Source organism: Thermobia domestica, chromosome 9 (genome assembly GCF_964235325.1).
Source record: "Thermobia domestica chromosome 9, izTheDome1.hap1.1, whole genome shotgun sequence".
In the NCBI taxonomy this organism is placed as follows: domain Eukaryota; kingdom Metazoa; phylum Arthropoda; class Insecta; order Zygentoma; family Lepismatidae; genus Thermobia; species Thermobia domestica.
In genome coordinates this window covers 175,319,418-175,343,443 of record NC_137462.1, presented here as the reverse complement: position 1 = coordinate 175,343,443, position 24,026 = coordinate 175,319,418, and the positions used below count along the sequence as shown (strand labels likewise).

The 24,026-nt window shown below is 37.4% G+C and overlaps 1 protein-coding gene across 1 annotated transcript in view; it reads right to left on the bottom strand.

Moving 5' to 3' along the window:
• Window positions 1-7,997: 7,997 nt before the first annotated feature.
• Window positions 7,998-24,026, bottom strand: part of SrpRalpha (signal recognition particle receptor alpha) — a gene marked incomplete in the record, with an annotated part of 62,172 nt that continues 46,143 nt past the window's right edge. Inside the window, 4 exon segments of the mRNA XM_081725485.1 lie at window positions 7,998-8,838; window positions 11,132-11,308; window positions 14,070-14,197; window positions 22,436-22,607. Of these exon segments, the coding sequence (XP_081581611.1) occupies window positions 8,713-8,838; window positions 11,132-11,308; window positions 14,070-14,197; window positions 22,436-22,607 (603 nt within the window).

The window sequence follows — 24,026 nt, the reverse complement described above, 5'->3', positions numbered from 1 at the left end:
GCAAAAGATCTCTCCGTCCCTAAGACAGATGACGAATCGCCTAGATATGCATTTGGGAACTGTCAACCGTGCCCTACCGATATCCACAGACTCGTAAGAGTAACGCTCGGAAACTGTACGATCGGCATTTGGCAAACTTAAATTTATAGTACGTCCTACATCGGATGAGGCCTGCGTCTAACTTTCGAACTGCCGCAAACCAAGAGCCATTATGTATACAAACAAAGGCGCAAAGCGTTCACGAAGTTAGTTCGAGCATGCGATGCTTTCCCAAAACCCTTCACCTTCACGGTGGTTTGCGGCTAATGTCACCGAGGCAAACTAAAGTCTGCAGGATGAAGAACTTCAAAATCAACACGCAATACTACCAACAGTTCCTGAGGCCGACCTACCAGAAGCTGCTAACAGAAATCTATGGAAATGAGATCAACATGGTACGCATCCATCAAGACAAAGCTTTGTCACACACCCCAAGATTGTCCCTCGCATTCGACCAGGATTTCAAGGCCATACCTTTGAAGAGAGATCTGTTAAGTCTTGAGATGGAAATCTAATGGTCTTCTGTACATTTGGACTGCTTAAAAGGGCTTTGACCACTCGGTAGATTCTGAAAAGCTGTGAAAGACGACTGGAGCAAGATTTACCCCGTAGTTCTCCTATGTAGCTTTCTGCAATGGAAACTACGTTGCCAGATCATCGTTCGGAACCATGGATTTTCGGAACGATTTGCTAAGTACAATTTGGTCACATATATGTGGAACAACTTCTATACGACGTCATGAACCACAGATCTACATTTCTAGTTGCATTTGAGTTTAGCGTGCCTTTTCAGCAGTTAGGCTATATGGGACGTAGACCTACATTTTAACGTGGATTCGAACTCCCTGAGCTCCCGCTGAGAATCGAATCCGGGTCTCTCGCTCAACTGGCGCGTATGCTATCCATAGCCACGAGGTAGCACCCTATATTATTTCTAGTAAGAAAAGAGTGGAAGCAGTTATTTCATTCACTAGCATTAGGTAGATACTATCTTGTTTTATGGATATATTGTCCCAGATAGACAAGGTATTCACTTCTTCTTATCCCGTATTTTCAACCCTCCCCCCACACATAAAGATAGACAGGAGAGAGAGGAAAAAATCATACATGTGGTCCATCAGGGTGGTATACATGTTCAAAGGCAAAGGTCTCCTACAGCAGACGTATTCCATCAACACATCAAGAACCGCCGGAACAAGATCAGCGTTCAGAACACCTAAATTAGCAGCCACCAGTACGATCAGGACCATCATACTACCCACCGACCCACATGGGCGCACAAACACTAAAAATTTATTATTGGAGCCAGATCTACGTTTCCGTGCCCCTCGCGCACTATTATCCCAGACATCTCATTGCCGAGAACGCCTTTGGTATTGTCGCAAGAGACTGTAAAAAGGTGAATGGAAAACACCAGAATTCAGCAATGAGAATGGCTTCTAACTGCGGCAGTGATAACCACGTGCGTGTAGGTGAGTGAGAAAAGTTAGCGTTTGCCATTAGCGATCCAAACTCATCCTTTTGGTATGATGGCAATAAGCTGCACATTCCACTCGCATCTGGCTTCAAAGAAGAATGACTAGTACATTCATGAAGTTGTTGTGATCCTTCTCTGGATGCTTCGCGGGGACCAATCTTCTAGAAGGATAACCCGTGTTCCCATACAATTAGTGCAACTCTACGTGCTGTATTCAGCATACGATTTCTACCCTGGCCTGCTAGGTCTCTGGACTTAAGCCCAATCTAGAACGTGTGGACAGCTGGAGTCAACAACGACTATCACTCAGATTCTCCAGGAACTACAGTGAACGTAGGATACGATTCCTCAGATTGACATTCAGCATCTGTACGTGTGGCTATCTGCTGGAACAGCTACTTAGGTTGCCGCTCGGATTGATGACATGTTATTATAGTGAATGCTGAACTCCCTCGTAGCTATGTAGATAGCATATACGCCTTTGGCTGGGAGACCCGGGTTCAATTTTCGATGGGAATTCATGTGATTCGGATCCCACGTTAAGCTGTAGGTCTACGTTACATATAGCCTCGCTACTGAAAGGACGCTAAACTCAAATTAAAACCCCAAATAATCAATGCTGAATATTTATGAATACCCTGTACGTATTTTAGGATTTCCATTTTATCACTGGATCTACCATCAACTCTTGTTTATGAACTTCGGACCAGATCCGTGTATTCCTACGAATTACCTAATGAAATTGAGTTTATTTCTTCACGTAATCGTGTTTATTTAGACCCATGTCCCAATGCTTCCCGAGTTCCTCGAAGCGAGCAGCAAAGAATGTTCGTGATTGGTGAAGTAGCCAGCTGAGAATTTCCTATAACCTTTGCCACATCTTGAACCTGTGACCACTCAGGTGATTCTACAGTAGTCCGAAGAAATAGAAATCTGATGATGACAAATCCAAACTGTATGGAAGATGTTGCAATCGTTCCCAAGCCATCGACCGTATGAGAGCGTTGTCAAACTCAGCTCCAGTTCTAAAAGCACCTGGACTTTTCCTGCGAATGGATGACCATATCTTTCCTAGGGTTCGGCAATACGAAGCTGCAATGACAATGTGATCCGCGGGCAGAAATTCCACGAATACGATGCCTTGACTGTTCCAAAAGATGATAACCATTATCTTCCGTGCTGATTGGGTAATCTTCAACTTTTTGTTTTGAGTGATGACAGACGTTACCATTCCATACTGACGCGCTTTGTTTCCGGTTCAAACTGATGAATGCTGATTTCTTCACCAGTGACAGTGCAATTGAGAAATTAACTACCCTCTCTTGCGTATTTCATGAGATGGTATAATGATATTGTCATTCTCGTTTCTTTGTGCTGGTCACTGACCTTACGGAAAACTTATCGTTCACATACTTTGTAAAATTCAGTTTGTCATGCACAATACTGTACGGTATTCCATGCTGGCAATTCAATTGTAAAATCACCTCGTCGATAGTTAGAAATTTATTGGGCCGGTTCATGTCTAACTTTCCTAAAGGAGTAGTGTTTATGAATTGTGTCGGACGTCCTGGACGATCACTATCATTGATGCCGGCTCCACTACGTTGGAATGTTTTATCCAATTGTAAACGGCTTTCTGGAGAAACATTTGTTATCGTAAACAGGCAGGATTTCCTTGTGCATTTCCTCAGCAGATTTGTTCTGGACCCACAGGAATCGAACTGCGACCCATTGCTCGACAAATGTTAATTAACTGACACATCTGCCATCTTATCCACTTGACACTTAAATAAGTTTCCGCCATATGAGACAATGAGTATTTGTGCTGTCATACATACCTCCACTTGCGGAATGGATCAGAGCTTACCAGTGCAGGGTTCCTACTGATCTGGAGAAATCTATTTCCTTGACTTCTCCCTGACCTTTGGCAGGAAATTCTCCGACTTTCATGATAGGTGTCGGATGACGTTAACATATAAATAAAGGAATAACTAACGGTGAATATTTATATATGAGAACATTTATTCTATATACACGAATAATAATCAATTGCTCATACGTACATTCCACTTACCACCCATAAAAATCTGACAAGAAAGGGTCACGCAGTGGCTCCGCTGAGACCCGAACGAGACAATTGTGTTTGCATTTGATATGTTATAACTAGACGAATCCCAAAGTTATACGTGCCACCGGGCGGAATGTCGTGAGTTACAACATATTTTGTAATATAAAAGCTACAAATCTGGCAGAATAGTTTGAACCGAGTCATTTGTTCGGAAACGGTTAGGTAAATGGAAAAATCGGACAATACGTATCCCATCATTTTCAAGGACACACTTTTTCGGATAAAAAAGTTTGCCCCAGGGTCCTCGCAGGGTCCCAGACGGGGTCAAACTCAATTTTTTAAATGGCAAGGGGGGTTAAATAGCACATCGTTTGAAAGCTGTTGTAAAATGAAAGAAAATGCAGCAAGTCTCGACCCTCGACGACAACCCTGTGCAAAATGGTGCAGCGTCAAATTTGTAAACAAAAACTTAATTGAAAAATCCATGGTCACCCCTATAAATCGGAGACGATGAGACAAATATGAAAATAGGAAAGGGAGTGTGGCATTATTTTCAAAATACAACAATTTAAGTTAAAGCGTCTTATCCTAGGGTGCCCACAGGGTCCCAGGTGGGGTTCAACTAAAAAGTTTCAAATGGCAAGAGAGGTTAAGAAGCTCATCGTTTGCAAGATAGTGTTAAATGAAAGTAGATTGAGCAAGTCTTGACTTGCTACGACAACCCCGTCCAAAATTGCGGCGGGTCTAAATGTAAACAAAAACTTAATTGGAAAACTATGGCCACCTTGAATCCAAGATGGCCGCTTAAAACCTATGTCATTCATAACAGTACAAATCTAAATCTCTATTTTTCTCTATTACGTATCTAGAAATAATAGGAAGACTAAAGAACAATTTCGATTCACTTCAACTATTATTTCATTCGGTAACAACACACATATGTTTTGTTCTTAATGCATGTTCGTCATGGTTCTCTCGACATTATTTACTTGAATATAAGGAATATGCGATGAACACACAACTCTGACTTCCTACTCATACTGCTAAACAAAAGTTGAATACCTTGGGGTACTTTTCTAATTTTGTCATACGTAGTTCATACAGAAAGAACTTGCTGCACCAGTAGGTTGGGGGTTCTATTGTAACGTATTCGTGACGGTTACATTTGTATGTCATTCGTTGGTTTGATAGCAATACTTCAAGCAATACCAAATATACAAAAATTATTTGCAAGATTGGCGAGTAGTACCAAACATATGTAAGTCATTTCAGTACATCGAGTTGCGTCAAACTTTGTTGGTTTGGTCACAGTATTCCAAGAAATAACATGTTTATATATTTGGTCTAGGAATTAATTCGTGCGGTTGGTACGCACACATTGAAGCTGTAGTACAAACACAAAATACATAAATACCTTAAGAAAAATATTGTCCATCGCTAGCCACCACTTTCGCCCATCTGTCAGGCAATGTACGGATTCCGTGGCGAAAGAAGTCCTCATCCTTGGAAGCGATCCAGTCAGAGACCCATGTTTCGATATCTTCTGAAGAAGTAAACCGCTGTCCAATCAAATCGTTGTTCATGCAATCGAACAAGTAGTAGTCCGAAGGAGCAACGTCTGGTGAATACGGCGGGTGGGGTAAAACTTCCCATCCGACATTTTCTAAATAGGTTTTGACCGGTTTTGCGACATGTGGGCGAGCGTTATCATGTTGAACAATAAGTTTATCATGTCTGTTCTCCCATTCTGGTCGTGTTCTGGCCAGAGCTTGCTTCAAACGCATTAATTGTCGTCGATAACGTTCTCCATTCATAGTTTCACCCGGTTACAGCAGCTCATAGTACACCACACCTTTCATATCCCACCATATGCACAGCATAACCTTTGCACAGTGAATATCTCGTTTTGGTTGTGATGGACCTGGTTCACCTGGTTTCACCCAGGCCTTTTTTCGTTTAGGGTTCTCGTAATGGATCCACTTCTCATCACCCGTAATAATTCGATGCAGAAACCCCTTTCTGCTCTGTCGTTGAAGCAGCAATTCGCAAATGGTTTTTCGTCTTTCAACGTCTCTGTCTTTCAATTCATGTGGAACCCAATGTGACATCTTTTGAATCATTCCCATGGCTTTCAAGCGTTTGGAGACTGTTGTTTGATCAACGCCTAATGCTGCTGCAAGTTGTTTCTGCGTTTGACACGAATCCTGCTCGAGCAATGCTGTCAATTCTTCGTCTTGAAATTTTTTTGGCTGTCCAGCTCGCTCTTGGTCTGCCAAGCCGAAATCACCACTTCTAAACCGTGCAAACCACTTCTGACACGTTTGCTCAGCTAGAGCATGGTCACCATACACTTCCACCAAAATACGATGACTTTCAGTCGCACTTTTCTGCATGTTAAAGTAATGCAGCAGGACACCCCGCAAAAACACTTTATCAGGCATAAATTGCGCCATGTTCACTTAACTACAAACTGGTGTTGTTGACGCTTTAATCCACTGCCCTATACTACGAACGATACGCGATGACAGGGGTTTGCAACACATGTGTGGATACACGGAACTGTGGGACGCTCCGTTCGTTGCGCCATCTCTTGTCCACCCGCACGAATTAATTCCTAGACCAAATACAAACTCATTTTTCACGCTGGCAGCCATATTGGATTACAGATTATACTCTATGATATTTTGTGGATATCTACTATTAACCATAAACGTTCGTTTCTCCAACACCAGTGGTGTGAGCTGGATATGCGTTAGATACATAGTGTGGCATTTTGAACTCAAGATATCGCGTTTTTGAATATTTTCAGTATTTTAGTCACTTACTAATCAACAATAATACCAAATTTGTTTTCCTAGCTTCAGCAGTTTGGTATGCTTCTCCTTTCGATATATGTTTTAAGCGGCCATCTTGGATTCAAGGTGGCCATATATTTTCAATTAAGTTTTTGTTTACATTTTGACAATTTTTGACAGGATTGTCGTAGAAAGTCGAGACGTGCTCCATCTTCTTTCACTTAACAAGAGCTTTCAAACGATGTCCTACCTCTCTTGCCATTTGAAACTTTTTAGTTGGACCGCACCTGGGATCATGTGGGATCCTGGGACAAGACGTTTTCACTTAAATAGTTATACTTTGAATATAATGCCACACTTCCTTTCCTGTTTTCACATTTGTCTCACCGCTTCCGATTTATAGCGGTGACCATGGACTTCTCAATTAAGTTTTTGTTTACACTTTGACCCGTTGCCATTTTGCACAGGGTTGTTGTAGAGTGTTGAAACTTGCTGCATTTTCTTTCGTTTTACAACAGCTTTCAAATGATGTGCCACTTAACCCCCCTTGCCGTTTGAAAATTTTGAGTTGGACCCCATTTGGGACTCTGCGGGGGACCCTGGGACAATGTTTTTTTACCCCAAAAAGTTTGTCGTTGAAAATGATGGGATACGTACGTGTTGGTTGAGTTTTCCACTTACCCAACTGTTTCCGAACATTTTTTTTTTTTTTTTTTTTTTTTTTTTTTTTTTTTTTTTTGTAATCCTTACATTACAAAATATGTTGTAACTCACGATATTCCGCCCGGTGGCACGTATAACTTTGGGATTAATCAAGATATGACGTATCAAATGCAAACACAATTGTCTCGTTCGGATCTCAGCGGAGCCACTGCGTGACCCTTCCTTGTGAGTAATGTTCCATACTGTGATCATTAATAGTTGGCTAAGCTGAAATTGGTGTACAATTAATGTTAGAAAAATATATTTTATAATAAAAATTCCCTGACTTTCCCTGATTTCCAGTCTTTTTCCCAGACTTCCCAGACCAGTCGGAACCCTGTAGTGATATTCATTAATCAATTTCATACCGCATCAATTCGAAGATATTTTATTTTGCGACTTATAAATTGGCTTATCCTTATATATAACCCAAGGATAGTAATAAATACTTTAATTCTATGACACCATATAAGATGAGCCGAAAGTATGGAATATTGATTTTTTTTTTTTTAATTATTATTTCATCTTCGCAGTGGCTGACATCCAAAATCATGCATACTTGTCAACAGATTGATTGTATGTACAATCATCAACCAAGTTATGGTAGCATTGACTCTGTATGTTACAAATAACAGGAGTCATGTCGAACATTTTCTATACAACTTCCCATGACTCCACTTTCGTAATATCCCGCAAAAATTGTTCTCGACTTCAAAAAATAAAAATAAAGAAAAAATGCCTCACTAAACTCTCAGTAAGCATACAAATTTTGTTTTATAGATTTAAAAAAGAAGAAATCCGTAAGAAACAACGCTGCAGATCGCATGCAACCTGCATAAACTAAATAAATAATCTGGAGCAACTATTCTGATACCATTGTAAATTGGTTAAGGAGAATACACAGAAAACACTTGGATCCGTAACGTATTTTTTTATTCCGAAAATACCCATCTTTGTCAAACACTGTACAAAATACTATAGATAATTCACAACGCGGTGTACCAATGTCTCAACGCGTTACATACATTGTTTAACTGATATAACAGTTTTAACAATCTCTACTTTTCTTCACAATTGGTAATACTCCTCGAAACTTCTACGTTAATAAAAGAGAGGTCTCATAGTTCAATGTTACCATATTCCCAGAAAGACAGATAGAGAAGGAGAGAATATAATAAATAAACATATTTTCACATGATTTTAGATTAGAAAAGAGTTACCATTCTAATAATGTGCCAACAGAATAGCAGCTACGTAGAGGAACATTCCGTGGCATCCACTTCTTTAGTTGCTGTATAATAGGTTAATTTTTTCCACCACCATTGTGAATATTAAGAAAAAGGGTAATTACAATATCAGATAAAGTGTTGAACTACAATTGCTGTTCTGAAGCAATTGCATTTAAAAATCTCAAAAAACATTACTTTAAAAATTTTGTATTACATTTACTCCCATGCATGTTCTATAAGTAGCTTAAGATTTGTTTAAAAATGGTTTGTTTCTTTTCTTATTTCATAGACTTTTCATTAAAATGATAACAAAGACCATTTTAGCTTTTCTTTCGTTTTTTTAAAAAAGGAAGAAAAAAAATCACGAAAAGTACTAGTTGATAAAGTACTATTAATTGTAAATTATTTCATCAAAGCATGCACCACAGCCTTTGCATTGAGAGACTTAAGATCTGTATATGTTTGTCCTGTTCCAACAAATACTATTGGCTGGCCAGTAATGTAAGTCATTGAAATTGCAGCTCCAACCTGAAATTGCACAAAAGTTATTGTCAGATCGCATTGAATAAAATTTTAGTACAAAATATTCGAATATTAATACATTACTCTGTTTATATCATATGCAACTTACACAGTCACTCAGTCATTGTTCAAAACCTAAGAATAAAGAACATTTATCTTCCTTGGCACAAATATTCATAAGTGAATAAAACTAAATACAATGCCACACTGAATACGAACTATTCACTCGGAATGAAAGTATGCTCAGAAATTTTACTAACCTAATTTATTCTCAATTTTAATTCATGTAAAACCCTTGCAGTACATAGGTTCAGGTCTCTTTTGGCACTATCTATTCTGATAAATTTGTTCCTTTTCATTCTTTTTTTTTTTCTTTATCAAGATCAGAACAGAGCAAAAATTCAAAAGTTTGATATTATACGGTTTCTACAAGAATTAAGAGAAAATCTATTTTATTTTTCAATTCAAGTTAAGGTTCTCTCTTACGCCCACCCCCATTTTTTTAAAATATAGAAAAATGGAGAAAGCAAGCAGTATCTACAAAATTATATTAAATGAACCCATAAATATTTTCAAACCCTTTCTTACAAATAAGAAATTTAGGTGCACAGTTTATTTATTTATTTTCTCCAACAGAGATATCTCTCCAATTATAGGAGATGTACATAATTGTTATATTATTATATTAGAATAATAATACTAAGTAAAACAGAAATTTATAAATGAAAATAATAAAAATGAAAATAGTAAAAATATTAAGAATAATAATGTCAGAATATTATTATATTATACACTATTTATATATACACCCAAATATTTATTATGATATTATACACTATTTAAAAGGTCTTGAAAACAATTGCTACTTCATGTAATAAGTCCACCCCCACTTTTGCAAGTACTATTTACTTTACTTTCTAAATTTTAGATGTTCACTGTCTTTAAGGTAATTACTAAGCTTTAAAAAACGTGGGGGTGAGCTTAGCAAAAACCCTTGACTATTTACGAGTTGGATTGTTACTCCTACCCAGATCCCCGATCCTACCCATGAATTTAAAATCTGACATCTGACCCAAGCACACTTCACCTTCTTCTTCTTCTTCTTTTTTAATTAATACTTAGATACGTTACGGTGGCTCAGTGGTAGAGCGTTCACCTCTAGTGCGAGAGGTCCTGTTTCGATCTCAGACCATGAGAGTTTGTGGAGGACATCATCATACCCGTGGATTTTCTGGGGTCCTTCCGTTTCCTTTCAAAATAATTAACTTTCATAAACAATCCGTCTCTTTTAGCCTAAAGGGCATAACCGTAAGACTTAAATTTAATATTTAATTTTTCATTATACTTAGATACAGATTTTTATATGCTCATCTATTAAAACTGGAACAAAATAATCTCAATGTCAACAGCAAGAATGATCACACACAAAAGGTATTAGCTTAATTAGTAAATCAATGTAAAGCTTCAATTAGAGCTGCTGTCAACTACTACTGAAAGCACTGTTTCAAAATCAAAATATATAGCCGAAGATGATCTCTATTCTTATTACTAGGACAGAGGAATATACCAGGAAAACAAACAAGCACCAAACTGATACATAGCTTGGACATTCTACTATGTAGATGAAGCCTGCTATCCGTTTTATTACGTTTTCCTTGCCCTCTTGCCTACGACTATGTCTAGCGTCACCATCAGTAGTGTTTTTAACAGTGGAAGCATTTAAGGTACGATTTTCACTTTTATTAGATTTGCAAATGATATCCTTGCCTAAATTATCTCCGGATCGAATCCGAAGTCCCTAATACATTGTAGGCCCATCGACCAGGATACACACAAAACTTTATAACGGTAATCTTGAGTTGATAAACCCAAAATTACAGTTTGGTTTGATTTCGAGTTTAGCACCGCTTTCAGCAGCGAGGCTATAAGATACATAGACCTACAGCTTAACCTGGAATCCGAATCACGTAAGCTCCCACCCAGGTCTGTGACACCACACGCGCATACGCTAACCGCTTAGCCACAAGGAAGCTCCCACAATTACAGTAAATACATACATTTCCAAAATATTTTCAAAGGAAGGAACTTTTTACTATAATATTCTAACCAATTTTTTAAGGGGATTAGAGATGAGGATACGAAATGATAAGGAAAAATAACAATTCAATTTGAATACTTTAAAATTTCTCACACACCTCTATGTCCATAAATTTAAATAGGTGTTCCTTAGGTTCTTTAAGAAACTTTAAAGTGTGCCTGTTTTACATTAATTAATTAATTAATTTTAAGTAACACTCACCTTGTCATCGATGGTATCAAACTTTGTTAAGACAATGCCATCTATGAGATGAGGATTGGTTGATGATGAGAAATCCGCCAAAGCCTGATTGAATTTCACAAGCTGATCTACAGCTTCATTGCCTACTAAAGCTTCACCCACAAACAGCACCAAATCAGGTTCATTTACCTTAATCAGCTGCAAAATAAATTAACAATTACTGTATTCCGCAATAGCAATGTATTTTTCTAATTACAGAAAATTGAAATGAAATCTTTGAGTTTTACGTCCCACGCTTATGCCGGTTAGGCAAAAGGAGACAGTGATGATGAATAATGTATAAAATGGTGGAATGAAGAAAGTGGGAGGAAACGGGAGAACCCCGAGAAAACCCACGCACACGGTGTTTGTCCACCATAAAGTTCACTTTGCGGGGGCTGGGATATTTCTAATTACAGAACACCATATAGTAGCTATGTACATAATATATAATAAAATAATATTTTCTGTATTCCAAACTGAATTTATACTCTAGAATTTTTTAAAGTACTTTCCCTATGTTTTATATTCTAAATTTCGAAGTGAGTAGCGAAGAAAGAACAAATCCGATTTCGTCTGACAAATATGTTGCAAAATACATAAAAACTATGATCGTTAAGCTGTGGTCTATTATATTCTTTCCTCATTTTGAAGATAAATTGAAAATGAAATTATCTAATCGTATAATTCTGAGAGAGTGCATTTTTTAAAATTACGAAGACACAAATCTTGATATCGTAAATTTCTTTCACTATTTTACCTCAAGTCGCGTGAAGGCTAACAATAATCAAATGGTACAATTTTCAAAATGGTAGTCACGGGCCTTTACGGAATCCCAAATCTTTGGGGGCACTCAATCAAAGTATGTACGATCTTGAATGGAAAACGTGCTTTTGCTTTAACCAATGGGAACCTCAGGTTGACGTTATTGCGATTAGGTGCATTAGTAATAATGGATAAAGGGTTGGAACCGCAGAAGGGCAGTCATTACGAGTAATGAGATCGGATACATTCCTTTGAAGTAATTCCTTCTAGCCATCCTTACTTTGTGGACCGGCACAGAGTTCTGATGAAAGCCCAAGACGATGATGATAAGACTCTTAACGATTGGCTCCGATATGCTTTTGCCGAAGTTTTCATTCTTCGGTCTTTGGTCACAAAATGCAGCTGAGTAGTACTGTCATATGACGGTATTTGGGTTTTAGTTTAGCGTTCCTTGCAGCAGCGAAACTATATGAAACCTGGACCTACAACTTAATGTGGAATCCAAACAACTTGCGATCCCACAGGGAACATAACCAGGTCACGTGCCAAGGACATGTACGCTAACCGTATAACCACGAGAGAACTCTACTGTTAAACGACACGTCTTTCCAACCATGGCTGAGACGGAATAATGAATTCTCAGAGCTTTCTAGTGAGCAATGAGCGAGGGAGAGAGATCGACGAATACACAATGTCATGTTGGCAGCTAGAAGGCCTGTATGATTTTGAAAATTTTCTCATTCATAAAGACGATTCCTCTGTGCTGGTCTTCAGGTAAATACTGAATGACGTGCCTGTATTTTACACAACTTGTTTGTTTTCAATGAAGAGCGAGGAAATGATCTGTTCTCTTTTGGAGCTGCCCGCGAACTGATTGCAGTTTCCCAAGGTGGTTTGCCAACTTAGTGAACTGCTATTACATCTAAATGGCAAGTTAGAAATATAGTTACACGTCTGAAGTGCATGTATTGTGCTATCATACATTTGTAGAGAGAACTGGTGATTCTAACAAAACTTGAAGCTACTTAATTTTTTCATTTCAGTTAAGAATCACGAGTCCGAGCTTACGCCAACAGCCAAGATTTGATTTTAGTTTAGCGTCTCTTTCAGCAGCGAGGCTATATGAGACGTGGACCTACAGCTTAACGTGGGATCCGAACCACAAGAGCTCCAGCCGAGAATCGAATCCGTATCTCCCACGCCAAAGGTGCGTAAGCTAACCGCTTAGCCACGAGGGACTTCTATTACCCAAGATAGCATTGGATATGCAGCAGCAACTTCCAGATACAATGTAGACGACTGCATATAAGAATGATCATGAGACTGAGTTTGGTAAGATCATTTAACGTAACAGAGCCTCCGTTGGATTTGGAAAAATGAATGAAAAAAAAAACTTACAACGTGAACATTCATTTTTTCTCTCTCGGAATAGCACCAATACAGCAATATTGGTGACTGCGGATTATGCATCAATCAATAAACGAAAAACGGATTGAGGCAATAAATGTAGTTTAGTTGGCATTGTTGCGGCATATTCCTTAATTACAACTGCCATTCCAAAAGCACTATCTCACTTATTGTAGACATAATAATGTCATTAATCATATTTCTACTAAAACTGTACGTTTTTCACAATTGTCCAACTCCACTTTTTTCTTATTACACAGCACTATCTTATTATGATTACTACACAAGTAAATGATTAAAAGAAACACGTGGGAAGCAGTGCAGAGGTAACAGCAGAAGCTACTCCACAGCATTGCTTACAACGTAATGTTAAAATGAATATATAATTTATCTAGTACACTAAAAACGATTAACAAAATACAGTTTATTATACAATACGAATTTTTTAAAGTTCTTAGTGGCATTACGAATAAAACTCAATTATCATCTGAGCAACTCAATAGCTTATTGAAGAATATTTTCGTGAAGCAAGTGCTATTATTTTTCCATATTAAAAAACACCTGGTTTGTAAGGGCACAACTAGTTATAATATAATCGCATTCATATCCTTTGTAGAGTGTCAGTCTAAAAAATGAGTCAAAATATTTTTTTTATCGAGTTGCAATCAAATCTCAAAGAGAAACAAAATACGTTAGGAGAATCCAAAAACATAGACGAATATGCGATTTTAAAAAAAAGTTACGATACCTTAGCCAAAGCTCTCATGAGCGGTTCATTGTCCTGCATTCTGCCTGCGGTATCAACAAGCACCACGTCTATCCTGGAATCTCGAGCAAAATTAATGGCTTCCATTGCTATTCCAGCTGCATCTTTTCCTATAAACAAATAGATAATGAATAACGGAAAGTGTATAAACTATCGAGACTGAAGACTCGTCGACCTGATATTTCGCCTGTTTATGATGCAGGTATTCTTAAGATTGGAAAACAAGAATATTATTACCATTTAACGAAAAATAACACTAGTTAACAAAGGTTTTGTTACATAAAAGGAAATACCTGTTCTTAAAGGAACTTTTTGCGCTGAATTCGAATATGCACTCGGTTTTTCTCCATCACGTACGATTTTCCCGTAACAGAGGGATTTTCGGGAAAATCCCTCAAAAATTTCCCTTTTCGTTTATTTTACACCCCAAGATCTTGTCCCCTTGCATATACTAACATAGAAATTATACCTAAGTATACTTTGATTCATATTTAACAAACCCTCCAAGTTTCGTAATAATCGCTTTATTCTTTCTAGAGAAATAAATATGTTTGTATGTATACTGTGTGTACTGTTTATTGCACCTTATAGTAATGCTTTCAGATCTCTTAAGTTGAGGTAAAACGTTTTGCTTTATTACCACAAACACATATATAAAATATAATACAGTATAATTTACAAGTGTGACAATTTACAATAAACAATAATACAAATGTACCAAAAGGTCATGAAAAGACAATCAAAACTATCACAATATATGAAACTTCCATTGGGTTACAAAAACGTACACTACTTCCTTCTTTTGTAAGAAATGTTGCATTCTCTAACAAGACCCCAACAATAGTCCCCCATCATTGAAGGATCCCATCGTCCCTGGTACCTTTTCTCCATTGCCATTATATCTTGATGGAATCTTTCCCCCTGTTCGTCGCTGAGAGCACCTAGGTTAGCAGGAAAGAAGCTGAGGTGGGAGTGCAAAAAGTGGATTTTTAAAGACATCCTACAACCCAACTCTTTGTATTTCTGTATCATGTCCTGTACGATTTCTGTGTAACTCTCAGCTTTGTTATTGCCCAGAAAGTTGCGCACAACACACTTAAATGCTGTCCAGGCAGCTAGCTCAGCACTGTTTAACTTGCTGTCAAAGCTATCATCAAGCATTAATTTCCTAATTTGGGGACCAATAAACACTCCCGCTGAAATCTTAGCATCAGTCAGGTTAGGGAACTTATCTCGCAAATACTTGAAACCTTCACCAGATGTGTCCATGGCTTTGACAAAGTTTTTCGTAAGTCCTAACTTGATATGAAGTGGCGGTAGTAATATCTTATTAGGATCTACCAAAGGAGCGTATTTGACGTTGCATTCTCCAGGTACGTAATTCACTCTAGGTTCCCATTCCTTCACTTCATAATGTTTGTCATCAGCTCGGCTATCCCATAAACATAAAAAACATTGGTACTTCGTGTAACCGCACTGCAGTCCTAATAAAATACCAACTACCTTGAGATCACAACATATTTGCCAACAATGGTCCTTGTAATTTATAAGATTTAGCAAAGTTGACATGGTGTCATAGGATTCCTTAATCTTCACTGAGTGCGCAAGTGGTATAGAAGGTTTTTTATTTCCATTATGTAAAAGGACAGCTTTAAGGCTGACCTTTGACGCGTCGATAAATAACCTCCATTCTTCTGGAACGTAAGGAATTCCTAGCTCCGCCATCAACCCATTTATATCCGTACATACGCACACATTATCTTGCATTGAGAAATAGCTTGAAAATTTAACATGCCTTTTCCTGTACACTGATATGTTCGTTTCTGCATCCAATAAGTTCCACTGCTGGAGCCTTGATCCCAGAAGTTCCGCCTCTTGTTTTGTCAGGTGCAAATCACGGACTAGGTCATTAAGTTCACATTGCCGGATGAAATGTGGCTCGCGAACACAGTCAGAGATGAACGTTGGATCCTTGGATGTACATGTTGATGTCGATGGTTCATCAAGGTCATGATCATCATCAGAGTCTTTTGGCCATATCTCTTCCCAGTTGGTAGGGGGCTCGGGAAGTGGAAGTTCATCCCCGTGCGGAATAGGTCTAATTGCGGATTTAACGTTGGGATAACTTATTGTGTATTTGCTTTTTTTTAGAATGTCCCTTAACTACTGTGAGACAAAAATAACAATCATCCAGATGGTTGGTGGGTTCTCTCCACACCATTGGTACAGCAAATTTCATGAACCTCCGTTTCCCTTTGGCCCATGCAAGTAAAGTGACGTAGCACGACGCACAAATTATGTTGGGTGCCCAAGTTTTGTCCTGATCTCCCACTCGACATCCGAAATATATATAATATGCTAGTTTCACCGATGGCGTAATGGATCTACACTGCCCTTTAACTACAAACTAGCCACACACATAACAAAAACTATTTGGTGAGTTAACACACGAACGCCGTCCTCTTGACGCCATTGTACTGATCACAAACTAAACTTCTGGTCTTAGTTGGGTATAATGCCGTTAAGATCAAACATGAAAGCACTCTTAGCAGCAAAGACAACTTTGAAAGTGAAGTAGTGTTAAACCACACGTCAATATAAAAATGTACAAAACTCCCTCACCAGGTGTCAAGAATACAAGAAAGAAAGAAATGCGCGGAGGGAGGGGGGAAACGATACCGGGAGGGGGGAAAGTGTGTTGTTGACTATTGTAAATATTCATTTTTATGTCTGTGTTTGTAGTAATAAAGCAAATCGTTTTTACCCCAACTCAGGAGATCTGAAAGCATTACTATCAGGTGCAATAAACAGTGCACACAGTATACATACAAATATATTTATTTCTCTAGAAAGAACAAAGCGATTTTTACGAAACTTTTAGGGTTTATTAAATATAAATCAAGGTATACTTAGGTATAATTTCTATGTTACTATATGTAAGGGGACAGGAGCTAGGGGAATAAAATATCTGAAAAAGGGAAATTTTTTGAGGGAATTTCCCGAAAATCCCTCTGTTACGGGAAAACTGTACGTGATGGAGAGAAACCGAGTGCATATTCGAATTCAGCGCAAAAAGTTCCTTTCAGATCAGGTGATTTTTCTCATGTAACAAACAAAAAGTTTAAATTTGTTAACTAGTGTAATATATCCAAATAATACCACACGATAGGTTTCATTGAACTGAAGAAAATTGTATAAGAGAATGTAAATCCTAATGCGCAGTTTTAGAGAAAACAATTTCTTTGGAAGCCTATCATATTAAGATGACACTGATATTGAAGTGCACATTATTAATCAATCAACCTTTTCATTATGACACTCACAAGATGGCAGTACAGGATATGGTTATCAAGATATAACTCAAAATTATGATTACTCTTTCTTTAGTTATGATCACTCTTTCGTTAAGTTTTGTTTAGGTATAATATTGTCTGAATATAAGACATTATCAACACATCGAAATGAACAATATGAGATTCCTGACAATAAATTATGTGTAGTGTTCGAGAAAATCGAATTTTTATGGCGTTAAAAATTAGATTATTCGTTCCCAACAATAACTTATGGCCATTCTTCTGCTAGAACAGATTATTTAGTTAAGCAAATGAAAGAAATTGCACGTATGTTCCTTTTATTTAAATTTTAATAATTTTGATGCTTATTTCAGCAATCAGACATCTTTCGAGTACGTAATCGTTGAGTGCTTAAATCGTGTCTTCACATGATGGTTTTCTCCATTAGTTGACAACGGATTTCAACAGTGACTTGAAGTTGTGTTTGTCAAATAATGGATAAAACTATCATGTGAAGACATGATTTAAACACTTAAGAATTATGTCCTTAAGAATTATGTCGATGCCTGGCTGCCGGCATAGGCATCGAAATTATTAGGATTTAAATAAAAGGAACATACGCTAGGCAAGTTGAATTTATTTTCTCATTTATAGACAATGGCGTATAGAAGATTACTTATTATTTATCGTATATGTAAAAATTACACTGCTTAGAAGTAGAATATTGTACCTATCACTGTTTGTGTTCTCCTAACAGTAACGCACATAGGCTACTACTTGTACGAGGTTTCTGAATACTGGTATGAAAAACCGACATTAAAATTTGATTAAAAATTCAGCAGAATTCAAATAAAAACTAATATCAAAGTGATACGATTATTTAAGGATACAATTATACCGAAATTTTGCTACATCCTCCCTTCCCTTTCAAGTTTCCTGTCTCGTATCACCCTTCATTTTTCATAGAACACCGTCTTTATGCAGTTTAGCGATCAATTTCCTCACTCAGAGGCAAATCAGGGTTGGCAGCAAAAACGTTCGAAGTTCTCTGCGGTTCAGGCAGTAACAGCATATAGCAGTAAATATCCTGCAACCCTGCTTGAAATATCACTGTACAAGCACAACTGCTATATGTGCATGTGTGTGAGTAGGCAATTAGTGAGCTGTCCACTTGATCCTCCACTGAAAAAAAAAATCTTTTTTTGCAAAAGGAAAGAAGATATAAACATTGATTCAGTATCCAGTATCACCAGCTTCCAATTTAAAACAAGGTTTTGTTTTGCTTTTTTTCATCCCATTGAAGGAGAAGTAGGGAAAGATTAAAGAGGAAATTTTGGTGTAACAGTACCCTAAAACAACTCTTAATAATTATTTGGTACATGCAATGCTCTGTGATGTGATGTGTGCGATTTTTGCCTTCGATGTGCAGTAATTAAAGTTAAAATAATAATTAAACATCTAAGCGTACTGCACATCAGAAGCAGAAAAATATGCAGAATGCAAACTGCAAATACAAAATGATCGCACAAGGCTATTTGTTTAGTCGCGAAGCAAGGGAAAAGAAACAGACATAGGGTTACCACATTTTGTAAACGAAAAATCGGGACACCCATCTTAGGCTATATAGGCTCTATAAGGTCAGGGTTACTATTTATTTGGTCAGAAACCCGTCTTTTTCATTTTTTTTTTCTCAGTACATTCTATACATTTTCAGTTCACTCACAATTTTTCAGTTCATTCTAATGAAACCTCACAAGGGATGTATAAAAAATGTGAAATGGTAACACAATAAAGGTGCCTGGCATCCCTTATTCAGAATTCCGATTTGTGATGTTTAACATGTACTAAATATTGCGCCAATCACGACACACCGTCCCATTTATGATTGAAGAGACACTTTTTTCTTTGCTGTGTCATCACCTAGTCAGAAACACTACCCTAAAAAAAACAAATTTAATATTTAGCAAGAAAAAAATACATTCCTAAATTCAGAACAATAAACAAAAAGTGAATCCCTTTAAAGGCTTACGCAGGCTTCCCAAAAGTTTGGCAGAAAAAAAATCCAGTATCAAAATTAAATAAGACACACACCTTTATGTGTTGAACTGCCACTTCTTGTACTAGAGCAAATTGTTACGGAATTTTAACCTGAAAATTACTGAATTTTATCAGATAAAGGGAAAAATATAAATGCAAAATTAATGAATGCGCGAACAGTATCTTTAGAAATACTTATCCACATATGGAAAAGTATATTATTATGTTACTGGGTTCTGTAATCGTTAAAGTGGGATTTCAAATGAAACTTGAATGGAAGACTACGGATCTAAACGCGACAGACTCTCAGGTAACCTTCCATATTATTCTTACAATAGCCTTCTCTTTATAACCTCCTACTCTTTATAATCTTCTTACAGTGAATTGTCGAGAAATGAAGCAAATTATTCCCATCAATTGTATAAAACATGTTAAGAGATCTTTCGGACTCTTAGATTAATCCTACAATGCGTAGTGGGTCAGATGTGGGTCATGGTGGTAAATAATTTGTGCTTTCCTACATAATGGTATGTAGTTGTTAATGCATGTTGGGAACGTTCGAGGCTACTTGTAATTCCACAGTTTCCGCATTGATGGCACTATTAAGCGTACCGGTATTTCCGTTATTCATTTTCGTTTTCTCTTGCACAACTATTTTTCACGAAAAAAAAAAAAAAAATCATGCATTGTAGGGTTAGTTTGCGAAAGTAATATAGCGAGCAAAACCTTAAAATACCCCTTCGCAAGAACATGAGTTTTGCTATTTTTCCACCGGTGTAAGTTTTTGCTGACAAAAATTATGGTTTATTCTAGATTCCCCGCAAACTTCTTGAACTTGTTTTCCGCTAGGTCGTAATGTATATACAGGCGCAGTTAGTACGATTTCCAAATCAAAAAATACTGACGCTAACAATGAATTTTGTCACTGTAAGCCCTGCTTTTCGCATGCTACGTGGTCTTTGATATCCAATTTTTCCCCATGCGCTATATTAATGTAATACTTACACATTTTACACTTCACTTTATGGTCTTTTCTTCCTCGTTTTATAAACGACTATTCCACTGAACATTTCTCCTGAAAAGAACACTTGCGCTTGGGCATGATGGAAACACTTTGTACATCAGACACCAGCAATGTGAAACAAGAACGCTGACTCCACTCTACACCGATAAAGAAATTCAACTCACTTTACTTCATTTCACAATTATGCATAGTACACCCGCTGTACTGGATAAAACGCTTGATTGTAAAATTGTGCCTCAAGATGACAGATAGGACGAAATACAGTTCAAACGCGGTTAACAAGAAGCGACTGAGAGCAGTATCGCCATTGTTCAGGCACGTAGCCAAGGGGTGGGTCCGGGAAGTCCGGACCTCCCCCTTCCCTCGAACCAGAAATGAAAAAAATTAAGGAAAGATGAAACAAAAAAGAAACGAGAAAATAAAGGATCAGCATTAAAAATATAGAGCTAAGGCAAGCGTTTTGTTACTCTCTCCTGTGAGGAGCTTTACGTGGAGGAAATGGGGAGAGGTCACGTTAAAAATGGATATTATTGTAACGGAGCATTCCGAATTTCATCTAGCTCCATGATAATCATATGGACTACAAATGACGATCGATAAACTTAGAGAGACTCTCAGGTAGAACTTAAGAAATGCCCACAATCATCAATAATATGAGCCTGGCAATATAGCTTTCAGTAACACTTGTTAAAGAAATTTTCAATTTCGCGGAGACTAATCAACTTTATAGCATGTCTTTACTGCCGAAAGAGATCTCGTTCCTATCCTTTATGGCATTAAACGAAGATGAGAAAAAGAAGAAGAAAGAAGACAAGAAGAACCGAATTCGAATGACTTCGGAAGACTATATCTTTTTCAATACTTTTTACTATTCTTTTACTCGAGATTTCTTTAGTTTGTTATTAAAATACTTACTAATATATCCTCATTTTCTTGTCCTAACAAATCAATAGGGGTATGTTGCCAGTAAAATAGTTTAGATTGATTGACCCCCTTGTGTTTAATCACACTATTTCATGTCACGCCCCTCTCCCATTACGAAATTCTGGCTAAACGAAGCAATATATGTTGCCAGTAAAATAGTTTAAAATGATCGAGCCCCTGGTGTGATAACCACAGTATTTTGTCACGGACCCCCCTCCCCTATTACGAAATCTTGGCTACGTGCTTGCCATTGTCGATTAAAGTTCTAACAATGAAGCAGCTCTGCTTTGTCGATTGAAGTATAAAATAACTAGTAGTTAAAGCCCATCACCGGGAAAAGGACTTTCTTTTCTACTGTAAGTGATATTCAAGAAATTATTTCCATAACATATGCTCAGACTTGAATATTTTTGAACCCCCCCCCCCCTCTGGAAGCTAAACAACTCATACGGCGAAATAATGGATGTGATTTTCAAACTCCTTGTTTGTTTAGTAAAATTAATTGACTACACAAATCTTCCGAAAACTAAATGAAACATACTAGTTCTTCTAGGTTGAATTTTTCTCAATCTGAAGAACGAAAACCGGAACAAACAGGCGTCCCGAAAGCCGTTTTCGGGACAGTTAATTCTTTCATTGAAAACCGGGACTGTCCCGGAAAATCGGGTAGTCTGACAACCCTAAACAGACAGAATGACTAATCATATCGACGATAGCTCAGTCCTACAGCATCTATCCAAGAAGCAAGAACAGAGTTTGATTTCCCGTTAGCCTTTCTGGAATTATTCTCCAACTCTATTCTTTAATTACTTTCCAAAAGCAGGGCTGTTAATGGTAATGCAAATGAAAATGTTCCCGAAGAGTGGATTTCAGATCCCGAACCAATACAATTCTCTCGGAAAACTGATTTCGGCACCGGGTCCGAAGCAGTTACAAAAAATAAATAAAATAAAATAAAATAATCGAACTCTCTTCTTTCAGTTCTATGCCTATAGGTTCCTTGCCCATTTACGCATATAGGTTCCGTTACCATTAACAACCCTACTCTGAAACAGGAGAATTTAACTTACCATATCCTTTCTCATATAACTGCACCATCTGAAGGCCGTTGTGTTTCTCTGGAGGATGAAGAGCATTTAAGTGGCGGGTGTGAGTACGTAACTGTTCTACGGCTCCAGCTCTGAATGTATCGCATGCAGCAATTAGGACACGGAAGTTGTTTTCAATCAACCAGAAACAGATCTGAAAGAAGAAGTACAACATTATTTCATCTCCAAACTTATAATAGAAAATCATATCAGTCTATGAGTATTGCTGATTCCCAGTAGTGAACAATCGCTGCTTGTCATTAACATGTACAAAGTATATAAATTATACATACGTATTACTGTTTACCTTTAGGACAGAGCAGTATTTAACAAACTTTACCGCCAAGCCACATGAAGAATACTATCATTAAAAGATCACACTCATATTAGATTTGAGCATTAATAGTTGTATAATCACAAATTAGTCGGAAGGCAAATTAAAAAATAGTTAAATGTAAACAATAAGAGCATTTAATTAATCACGACTTGAACCTATAGCGTACAGCGAGTTGAAGGTTTAGGGGAATAACTAATGGGTACAATTAAACATGAACACAAATATTCTGATAAAGAGGTTACACAAAGTATTACTTATCAAACCATCGGATAGAAGCCCGATATTTGGCATAATAACATTCAGCAACCTAAAACATGTACCAGTACTCCTTGTTTCTTGTTTGTTTCAACTGTAACGCATTTCTAAATGAAACATTTCTACGAATTTTTATTAAAAATTTAGAATAAAAAAGGGATGGGAAGAAAACATAATTTTAATCTACAGAAGTAGTAGTAATATTGTGCCGATTCTGGGCCACTGAGCATACAACCATTTCGTCAGCCCCGACTGATGCAGAGAACGAATTTCCCAGTGTCGCCTGATACGCGGTGCCGGACGATCCAGGGACGAGTCGGGAAATTGAGTCCTTTGTTCTCTTTTACGACCCCCTTTTTCAACTTCTATATAACATGTCACACGTATCGCCCAGCAATGGAAAATCAAACACCCCGAAAACTCGTTCTGTTTTACGACCCCTTTTGGGGGGTTTACTCTTTCTCTTTTACGATTACTTTTTTTAACCCTTATGTAACAGCAAAAATTACACACACAGCAGAGAATAATGGGGATGTACTCGTTACTCTTTTACGACCACTTTTCGCAACCCCCCTATGTAAAATAGCAGAGCTGATAAAAGAGTATGGCTTATTTTTTTAACCCCTATTTAACACAGCAGAGAAAACAAGACCAGGGGTACCTTCTATCAACCCCTATGTAACATAGCAGAGATTACATAAGAAAGGCTACTAACATAACAGAGAATAATGGGGGGTGTATTCGTTCTCTTTTTCAACCCCTATCTAACATATCAGAATACACAGACTATGAACACCTATTTTCGCAACACCCCTATGTAACATAGCAATATATATATATATATATATATATATATATATATATATATATATATATATATATATATATATATATATATATATATATATATACATAACAGAGAATAATGGGATTGTATTCATTCTCTTCCAACCTCTATTTAACATACCAGAGATTAGATAA